Source organism: Phyllopteryx taeniolatus, chromosome 7 (assembly GCF_024500385.1).
Source record: "Phyllopteryx taeniolatus isolate TA_2022b chromosome 7, UOR_Ptae_1.2, whole genome shotgun sequence".
NCBI classification, from domain to species: domain Eukaryota; kingdom Metazoa; phylum Chordata; class Actinopteri; order Syngnathiformes; family Syngnathidae; genus Phyllopteryx; species Phyllopteryx taeniolatus.
In genome coordinates this window covers 11,464,858-11,475,378 of record NC_084508.1, presented here as the reverse complement: position 1 = coordinate 11,475,378, position 10,521 = coordinate 11,464,858, and the positions used below count along the sequence as shown (strand labels likewise).

The 10,521-nt window shown below is 40.5% G+C and overlaps 1 protein-coding gene across 10 annotated transcripts in view; it reads right to left on the bottom strand.

Annotated features, from left to right (window-relative positions):
• Window positions 1–1,060: 1,060 nt before the first annotated feature.
• tjp3 (tight junction protein 3) overlaps window positions 1,061–10,521 on the bottom strand; it is a 34,365-nt gene continuing 24,904 nt past the window's right edge. For 5 of the 10 annotated variants that reach the window (XM_061779781.1, XM_061779775.1, XM_061779778.1 and 2 more), the window contains exons 15-29: window positions 9,647–9,743; window positions 9,298–9,398; window positions 9,145–9,217; window positions 8,798–8,871; window positions 8,631–8,715; window positions 8,396–8,552; window positions 7,374–7,482; window positions 7,076–7,295; window positions 6,357–6,658; window positions 6,200–6,279; window positions 5,043–5,253; window positions 4,283–4,383; window positions 3,508–4,083; window positions 1,934–1,992; window positions 1,061–1,852 (exon numbers count right to left, since the gene is read on the bottom strand). In XM_061779781.1, coding sequence (XP_061635765.1) covers window positions 1,729–1,852; window positions 1,934–1,992; window positions 3,508–4,083; window positions 4,283–4,383; window positions 5,043–5,253; window positions 6,200–6,279; window positions 6,357–6,658; window positions 7,076–7,295; window positions 7,374–7,482; window positions 8,396–8,552; window positions 8,631–8,715; window positions 8,798–8,871; window positions 9,145–9,217; window positions 9,298–9,398; window positions 9,647–9,743 — 2,369 coding nt within the window. In that variant the 3' untranslated portion in view covers window positions 1,061–1,728. Of the gene's footprint in view, window positions 1,853–1,933; window positions 1,993–3,507; window positions 4,084–4,236; window positions 4,971–5,042; window positions 5,254–6,199; window positions 6,280–6,356; window positions 6,659–7,075; window positions 7,296–7,373; window positions 7,483–8,395; window positions 8,553–8,630; window positions 8,716–8,797; window positions 8,872–9,144; window positions 9,218–9,297; window positions 9,399–9,646; window positions 9,744–10,521 lie in introns of those variants that run through there. The other 5 variants (XM_061779777.1, XM_061779785.1, XM_061779776.1 and 2 more) reach the window with 4 other exon arrangements.

Below are 10,521 nucleotides of genomic sequence, written 5' to 3'. Positions count from 1 at the left end.
GTACTAATTAATAACTATGATTACCACATATAACAAAGCTGACATGCCTACTTTTTTGTTAGTAAAAGGGATATTACAGTAAGTCAAATTTGTTCAAAAACAGTGTATTCCCCCACCCCCTACCCCCGAGAATATAGTCTTATTTTTTTTTAGAACAAACATCTTTAAAAGGCATAATATTACAAGTCAAGTGAGGTTTATTTGTATAGTCCTTAATCACAAAAGAGTCCCAAAGGGCTTCACAGGCCCACAGTTGGCAAATATTGACAACATCCCCTAATTGGGCAAGGAAAAACTCAAACCCCCATTGGGGGGGAAGAAACCTTGAGAAGGGACTGCAGATGGGAGGCGATCCCCCTTCCAGGATGACCAGGCTGCAATGGCTTTCGAGTGGGCAACATTTATCACGTAGTCTGGTGCTGTACAATGTTCATTACGATTGCAAGATACTGCACAATGTTTATTAAAATGGCATAAAAGTCAATTTAAAGAGAAAGGGCGCCACGAGAATAAAGTTGCATCTTTTTAAATTCATTTGTGAAACTTGACTTTCCTTCTTTGTTAAACTTTGACTTTGTCATATTAGGACTTCATTTCATTCTCCATTATATTAGTTGTCTTAGTTATACATTTTTATTTACTCGTTAATATGATTTTCTTCCCTTGTTAAACTTACTTTGTCATATTACGACTATTATTCAGGTAAGATTACGATTGATCTTAGAAAAAAATACATTATTCACATATCACAAGAAAAAAATACATTATTCACATATTACAACTTTTTATCCCGATAAAACTCTTTTTTGCAAGGTTTAGGTTTTTTTTTTTACTTGGAAAAAAAAATAAAAACATTTTCTCTAAAAAAAAAATTTTTTTCTCAAAAAAAAATGCATGCATCATATTTATTCTTTCCCCAAATAGACAACATTTTAATTCCTGAGGCATTTAAAGGTACGTGGTAGTTATGTTTAACTGGTGTTAGAACTGTGAGGGGGTCCATTGAAAAAATGTCTTCCCTGTGGTGTTGTGTGGAAAGAAAACACTGGGAACAAACCTCTGCATTAAAAGTTCCTAAATATGGTTTCTTGTCCTTTAATGGGATCCAGCTCACACACGCACTCAAAAAAATTACAAAATATATTTAAAAACAAAACCATGATAGAAATTTTAAGTCAAGGTAAAATAATGAAAAAAAAAAAAAAAAAAAAAAAAAAAACTTACAGTATGTGTCACTGTAAATTTCAGTCTTAACAGAGATGAGTTACACCCTTCCTAGCCACAACATTAGGTACACCTGCACAGTAAAAATGTATGCTAAATTTATGAGAATTGATGCTATGTTCAATATTATAATGCTATATTGGGAGCATTCATGGGTTTAAAGCTCTCTCTTTTTTACGACATAACAGTCCCTCTAAGGTTTTATTTATGGTCAGTTCCTGGCGCACAAATCCATTAAAATAACTGATCCTTGGATTCACAGTTTCCAGAAGGCCAGCTTTGGTCATTTTATTTACAGCTTAAAGAAAACATTCACAATGGAGCGCTGATGGCAGTAAGTAGACTTCAATTTTGTCACGCAGTACTTATAAAGTGAATCAAGCGTTTATGTTAAAATCTGTACTAGTTTGTATTCGGGAAAGGTAATACAGAGAAGTCTCTCGGAGTGTCTTTTTTTTTTTTTTTTTAAGATCGTTGGACTCGAATGTTGGACACATGGCTTGTCTACAGTTCTGTCGCTGGACCCCATTCGATGTCCTCCGCCTCGTCCTCTTCATCCTCCTCTGAGCTTTTGCTGCCCCCTCGTATCTGTGTGCGTCTGACCTGAACTGCTTGGTGATGTGCCACTCTGTAAACATGCGGGAGAGGCGGGTGTCAAACATCTGCAGGTCAAGTTTTTTCCTCTAATATTGAACCACATGAGACTTACACAATGAACTGAAGGGCCTTCTTGTCCTCCGCTTGTTTCTGTGGCTCTGCCCTTCGGACCTGAAAGACACGTTCAAGTTAGCGTTGACCTCAAGCAAAAAATTAATTTTTTTTGTCATTTTGTCAGCATATGATGTCATCATGCCAAATGAATTGAAATGGATCAAAGCGCTCACCAAGGGCTTTAATCTATTTTACGATGTGGTTTGCTGCACACTGATTTTTTTCCCATGTTACAAGTCAACTGATGCAAGCATGTATTTTTTTTTTATCCTTGTATCTACCATATGAAGGCGTAACGGAAAAAATAATTACAAATATGTAAAGCACTCATTAAGCACTTTAATATGATATGTGACTTGATATGGTTTGTTTCTCATAAATCTTTGTTACTAGTTTATTTTGTTGCAAGGCCTTGTGTCAACATACAAAGGCATAATGCCAAAATTCCAGACCTGGAAAGCCCTGAGTATCGAGCCCATATTTTACCAAACCAACTTTTTGTAGTATTTAGGATTAAAATCGTCCACGAATTCCTCAGTCCCAGATGTTTTTCTGCCAAGAGGCCTGAAATCAGGTCATTGGAATTTCTCGAGCTTGTCTATGTCACTAGCGAAGATCGCCGCCTACGTCTCCGCTCCCGAGCCAGCGCTGTCAAAATAAACGTGCACTCTCACAAGTGGGTCTTCTACACGGAGGCAACCATTCAGAGAAAAGGGGGCAGTCTTCACCAAATATGGACAAAGCAGATACTAAACTGGGTCAAACAGAAAAAGCTGTCCGGGGTCTTTTCTGGACACAACCAAGGAGTTTTTTTTAAATGAAATTGAGACTTTTATACTAAGTCCATGTTAAGAGAGTCACTCAATGGAGGTCTAAAATAGCCAAAATATGAGACCTTTAAGTGCTTTAAGGGGGTAGGTGAATTGGTGTGGTTTGTTTTCTAGATTTATGACCTTGGTATGCATGAACTTTGATGCAAGGTGAGGTTTCTTTACACTTTCAAGCAAAAATCTAGGACGTTTTTTTGGTCCTTGTGTGAACATACGACGGCATGATGCCAAATATAATTATAGACCTGGATGGATCTGGAAAGCTCATAACAATGGCTTTAATATGACATGTGACTTGATGTGCATTGTGTCTGGATATATACATATTTTCTTTTACCTTATTACGAGTGAACTTTGATGCTGGGTGGAGATGACTTAACACTTTAAAGAAAAAGAAAAACACTCTGTGGTGCTTTTGTAAGTCGTGACTCAAAAAATAATGTCCAGTTCTGAAAAGCACTCATCATGGTGTTTAAATATTATTTGATGTGGTTTGTTGTACACTGACTTTTTACCGTGTTACTAGCAAACTTTGAAACAAGGTGGAGATCTTTTACAAGCATGTTTTTTTGGTCCTTGTGCGAAAATACAATGGCATAATGCCAAAAGAATTACAGATGTGGAGAGCACTCTTGACGTGCTTTAATATGATACTGTATGTGACTCGATGTGATTTGTTGCACACTGATTTTTAATCTTGTTACTTGATTTCAAGTGATGACCAACCAAACAATGTAATTACCTGCTGTAATTTATCTTCAATAGCAGACAGACTGGCTTGCTGGGGGCTCTCCGGGTGTTCATCCGCATACGACGGCTCGGTGAAAGAGTACCGCGTGGACGGGTCGGGGGCGATAAAATCCGGGGGTCCGTCCGATGGAGTGGTGGGTGCATCCGCGTCGAGGTGGTTGAAGTCAGAGTCGGCAAAACTGCGGTGAAAAGGCTCGTCGTCCGGGTGATGGAGAGGCGGGCTGCGACTCTGCCGGCGGAGTATGGACGGTTCCGGCACGTGCATCAGGGGCGGGATTTCTCTCCTCGGCGAGTACACGTCTGCGTAAGGCTCGGGGTCCCGCTCTTCGTCGGGGCTACGGTGTCCCCAGGCGGGCTCGGACGAGCGAGCCAGCGCGGCCCCGGAGACCCTGGAGCTCCTGGCTGCGTCCTGACCTGGGTAGGCCTCATCCAGGTCCTCGTTGTCCGTATAGGCCTCGCCGTCTGTGAAGGGCTCGCCATCAGTGTCCTCCAGGTCACTGGCGGCGCTGAGGTAGTCCGACTGAGTTTGATCCAGTGCGTCCAGGTCCTGCTCACCTCCGCTATCCAACTAAACAAAGATCCACACATAAGAAATAAGTTCACTGAGACCTCTTGCAAATTCAAAATTTAACGCAGCAAGGCGGGAGAAGTGTGTGAGGAGGTATTTAAACTAAACACTACTGTCCTGACATTGTGGAATACACACAGACGGCATATATAGCCAAGATAATAATAATATGCTTTGTGTGTGTGTGTGTGTGTGTTACCGTGACTTCAGAAACCCAAACTGGTTTGGACTGTTGGTGGCGAATCTTGTCCTTTAGAACCTGGTACCAAATATTGGAGCCAGGCTGCAGGTCAACACGCGCTGGACGGAGAAAGGAGCCAATCACACGTGTAGACATTCAAGATTGTAACTCCTCTGAGGCCAGCACTAAACTTATAACAACATAAGATGTACCAATCAAACAAATACATCATTATATACCGTATTGGGAAAAAATATTAGCCCACCCTTGTTTCTTCAGTTTCTTGTTCATTTTTAATTCCCGTTTACCACTAAACGTACATTTGTTTGGACAAATATAATGTCCACATAATGATGACGACAAAAATAGCTCGTAAAGGTTTAGCTGATATGTAGCCATTTTCCATGGTTTTCTTGATAATCACCAAAATCACTGGGAATACAATGTAGCTTCAGCATGTCAAATAGGAACATTTATTACAGAATCAGCTGCATTTGTGTCATGTTCATTGTACTTTTCAGATAATATACCATTTGTGGTATCAGGCATTAAAGGAACAAGAAAAATTGAAGAAACAAGAATGGTCTAATATTTGTTCGACTGCATGATGAGCATTTGTGGGTTAAATGTTTTGGGGGCTTCTTACAACAGACTCTCAGAGGTTTTGTTTAGGCCCTCTTGGAATCATGTAAAAGGAAGGCAACGCCTACAAGAGCAACAGAACTTTGTCTTAATACCTACTACAAACACACACAAGAGATGCATGTCATGGATGTACCTGAGAAAAGATGGCTGCAGTCTTTCCTCAGCTTGAGCGCCTGCGAGTAGAGGCGCCTGGAGCTCTTGTTGGAGTCGGGGCTGTACCGCTGCCTCATGACCTTGACGTCCTTGCGACTGTGCGGGTCCAAGAAGATCACCATGGGGTGGTACTGGATGTAGTTGAGCCTCTCCACAGCAGTGGGCGTGATGTCCAGCAGAGGGTGCTTGTCCTGGAAACGCAATAGTATTTAAGAGTGAGCCACAAGTGGTGAGTGCATGACACAGTACAGATGTGAACCACTTAAACAGTATGGGTGTGAACAGAGAGGAGATAGATTACAGAAGCAGTCAGTGTTGCCAACTTAGTGTTTCGGTTGCCATATCTAGTGAGTTTTCCGACCCCTCCAGTGATTATTTTTCCAAAAAAGAAACGTCTATTCCCTCTTTTTGTGCTCAGAACAAAGCAATAAAAAAAATATTTTGCCACCATTTAGTGGCATCTTGGTGTCAATGAACTATGTTGAAGTCAGTTGAGGAGTTCCATTTTGACAAAAATAGGGTTTGCCGCCATCTTGTGGCAACTATAGGCAATTATAATCCTTTTTGGGGGGTTTCAATTGCTCACCATTTGTGGCAGGCCTCTGTCCTACATGTTAATTTATTCAGCATCCTGTTTCCATGCAGTACTATTCAGAATCAGAATCCTCTATTTGGCAAATATGTCAAAAACACAAGGAATTTGTCTCCCATAGTTGGAGCCGCTGTAGTAGGAGAATAGCCATTTTGACAAAAAAAAAGAAAAAAACAGTACTTTTCTTTCAAAAATAAGGACATTTCTTAATGACCCTATTTCTAAGTGACCCCAAACTTTTGAATGGCAGTGTATCTATTTTGAGAAAGATATTTTCCAAAGCGGACACACTTTTTTCGTTTTAATTTTTGTATTATCTGTAAAGAAAAAAAATATATTTGAAGGAGACTCGCTTGGTGGTGGAGATACGGTTATGTGAGCGGTGTGCTCTGTTGTGTTGGTCATCTGGAGTACACCATACCATAAAGATCAGTAAGAACACACGTGGCGATTCTTTTCTCGTGTGTGGAGTATCGGATATTTAAAAAAACAAAAATCGAATAAAATGTTGACAATTGCTCTGCATGCAGCCCGCTTCACCTCACCTTCTCGGCTATCTTCCTCACGGTGTCCAGTTTGATAACCGTCGAGGCGCTGTCACCGCCCCCGCTGCGAGGAACCATCTCTGATATAATGAAAGGGAAAACAAACCATGTTCAGGTACAATATTGAATGTATCAAAAAATAAATGAAGAAACCAACCAGCCACTTCATATTCATCAGGCATCTCTCTGGCCAGCTTCTCCATAGCGATATCGTTAAGAGGACCCAGAATGACGATGGGCCGCTTAAAATTAGCTTCTCTGAGCAGGACCCTTTCGTAGGCTGGGAATTTGCCCTGAATGGTGAGCTGCATGAGGTCGTCCCGTGAGCGTCGCATGTTCTTCTCGTTCTTCTTGTTCCCTCTGAGGCCCCGCAGTTTCCAAAACTCAGCCCTGGGCCCAGACACCGGCCTCTCGCCGCTTGCTCTCTGCGCCTGCTCTTGGCTGGCAAGCACCTCTGCCCTGTGGAATGGCGACCGCATTAACGTTAGGAAACCTAATTTGGGCTTTTGCCGACTGAAATTTAGCTTTTATTAAATTGTTAAATGTGTTCCTACTTTTGTTGAAAAAAACAAAAAAAAAACAAATGTTTTTGTTGTAAATGACGATTTTTGTAAAATTGTAATTTACTTGTGTAGGTTTGTTTCTAATTTTGATAAAAGTTGACCCATTTTTGATACTTTTGTAAAATTTCATTTCCCACTTGTCAATGTGTTTCTATATTGTAAAATTGTATTTTAATTTTGTAAAATATTATTGTCAAACTTTCTTTTACTTTATGTTATAGTTGTTGGCCAGTGTATAAAACATAACTATAGTTGGATTGGACCTGCCGATGATATGATAGTAACCCTTTCCTGGGAGCAGTCTGTTCCTGACCTGGTCTGGTTGGGAATGGTGCCTTTATCCAATTCGTGCAGGTCGTTGCCCATGCGAATGGCCAGCCAGTTGCCCAGCTTCCCGCGGTGCATGGTATCCACCACCCGGAACACCTCTCCTCGCGTGAAGTTCAGTCCGATGGGGTGATCGGTCTCGTGGTCGTAGTGAGTGCGGATGTAGAAGTTGTCCCCCAGATTAGACTTTATGATCTTCTTATAGACTGAAAAGGAAAGACCAACAGCCATTAAAGCCATGTGACGAAGACATTGACTGGAGTTTGCTGTGGTTCTGCACTTACTGTCCATCTTGTTCTGAGTGCGGATGTCCACCTTCTCTCCTCTCTTGATGTTCAGCAGGAAATTTGCTGCTTCCTCCCGAGTGAAATGGCCAAAGTCGATGTTATTGACCTGAGACAAAGGGGGGGGGGGGGACAAAAACTGCTGTAGGAGTATGTCATCATATTCAAAAAATTTGTGTGTACAAATCAATCTCCCCATGCCACCAGCAGTTGAGTCAATAAACACCAATGAACACTAGTTGCGGATATATGGAATACACACAGTATTGTAAACAAGTGAAGGATGTCCGATGGGATGTATTATGGTTGTCTATTACAATGTATTTCTGGTGATATTTATAAATTGGTGATAATATATTGGTAGAAAGTCTTTTTACACTTCAAAAAGGGCCAGTACTGCAAAACGTTTGGAATTATAAAGAAAAATAAAGATATGTTAAAAAATATAAAGTTTGATACATTATTTGTATTTTTTTCCCCCCTGGTAAATTTTTTACATTTACAATTGTACATTTTTATTAAAATGTGCGTGTTTAAATAAAGTATCTAAATCTTTATTAAAAATGAAACAAATTACAATACCACAGAATTCAATAAGAAAATATAGATATATTTCAATTTATAGTCTATTTCATAAAGTTCTAAAAATGGTAAAAGCTGCATTTGTTTTTATTAAAATAAAAAAAATGCATTTTTTAAAAATTAAATAAACAGATTTAATAAAAAAATTTGAATTAAATAACATTTACTTAAATATAAATAAAATATTCATAGACATTTTAATACTAATGCTATGAAACTGGTAAAAGCTTTCATTCACAAGTGTACACTCATTAAAATAATGTGTATATTTTAATTTAAACTTATACAATATTCAATTATATTTCATAAGAAAGTTATAAAAATGGTAAAAGCTGTAAATTTCTATTGAAATTAATATGCCTATTTTAATATTTAAAAAAAGACAAAACAAAAATAAATACAATAAATGAATTCAATCAATTGGTCATTTCCATCCTCACCATCAAGATCTGGTCACCCTCTTTCATCCCCCGCTCATAGGCTGGGCTGTTGGGCTGCACCCCTCCCACGAAGATGCCCACGTCGTTGCCGCCAACCAGCCTCAGGCCCACGCTGCCTTCCTTGACGAACGACACCTCGTGCAAGTTGGAGCTGTACCTAGAGGACCGGGAACAGAAGAGCAGAGCTTTAATGTGGTGGGGCGTGCTGTGAGGTCAAGACCTGAGGGTTACTCACCCTGGGTGGGATGTCGGGTATGAGTCTGGAGGTAAGGAGTAGATGGGCTCTTCCGCAAGCTTGGCTGGAGCAACGACTGCTGCTGCTGATGATAAAAGATTGCTAAAAATGTGAGTCATTCATTTGTCTATCTGAAAACAATGAAAACCACTGAATACAGCTCTTACAGCTGACTGGTGGATCGTTCCTCACGGAGATCCCAGACCTCATAGTGCCACTACTGTGAGCAACATCTGGAGCACTGTTAAACATCGTACATCCGATTAAAACAGCGGAACCTCCAAAGATAAACTCAAAGTGGTACAATTTGCAGTTCACCCCCAATTTTGTCGAAAAATTGGCCACCAAACTCAAACAAAACTTATTCAAACCATTGTCATCATGTATAAATTCCACAAGTTTGCTTTTCGTTACAAATTAAGAAACACCAAATAAATGTCCGAGTAGTTTTACTTTATTTTTATTATACAATGGTTTGAGTTCTTTTTCCACTTTCTAGTTGGAACGGTCGTACCTGCGTCGGCTACCCCCGCGGTCCGAGCTGCCCGACCTCCGCAGGTGTGACAGGTCATCGGACTCTGAGGAATCTGAATGATGTGGAGAGACCACAAAGACCCTGTCATCACACACACACACACACACACACACACACATCGCATGCACTCACCATTAGACTGACCATCAGAAGGCGGTTGGACAGGCAAAGCGATTCGGCGAGGCGGCTTCGGATTCACATCAACCGAAGAGGGCTTGATCTCCGGAAGGACTCTGCAAGCAGCACAGGGCGAACGATATTGTTCAAAACTCTTTATTTGACACAATTTCACATTTTCATCCAAGACAATAAAACTCTTGGAGCCACTGACACCACGAGGGCTCCGTTTAGAATGCACAAGTGCAATTTGTCGCTTGACCCTGTGGAAAGCATGATGTTAAACATGGTTTGATAGCACACTTGTGACCATCCAAAACAAATAGCCGGCAATATTTGGGAATTTTTGGTGGAAAAGGCCCACCTGTATCGGTTTCTGGCTCTGTCTGACTTTGCGCTGTCAGTCGAGTGCCTGCGAGGGACAGACTCGTAACTGGCCTCTGAATCCGACTCGGACGGCGCTGTAAGGAATGATTACCAGAAATCAAATGCATACAGCGGTTTATAATTAGTATTAAGATGTTGATTGTTACTCTTCTAAAGAGCTTAACCAAGGCTTCAACATTTATCCATCCATCTAGTTTGTATAGCACTCGTCCTCATGAGTTTCGTGGGTGAGCTAAAGCCTATCAACCATGCTGCCAAGCTTAAACATTCAGCACCCCCAAAAATCCTACCAACACCAACATTTTGTTTTATTGGTTCAAGAGGATGAGACACCTGCCTATGGGCAGATAGGCCACAATGTTAAGAAATACAATAACTCCAGTTTCCCCCCCCCCCCCAAGGAGAAAAGGATACTTTCAGGGAAGCGTTTATTTGTCATAAGCGGATGCCGTACCCGGTGGCGAAGTGGTACAGCAGTCATTTGAGGCTATATGGTATTAGAGCTGTAGGAATATTAAATAAGCTTTTTAATGATGAATTTCAAATATAGATGCATGCACAATCTGGATTAGATCTGTATTGCTATTACACCTACTGAGTTTGTATAAACCAGCGGTTCTTAACATTGTGGGCTTGACTGAACCCCTTGAGTTTCATGTGCATTCATCGAACCATTCATAACCAAATTAAAGTTATATATTTTATTAGTTCACAAAATGAAGTTACCATGCAATGGTTGCACACAAAATCAGTGTGTTCAAAGAACAAAACCAACAACACGAATTTCACACAAAAAAATCCTTAAAAGAATTGTGGAGATATTCAGGCGGGTATGGAGTTGGTCGGCTGCTC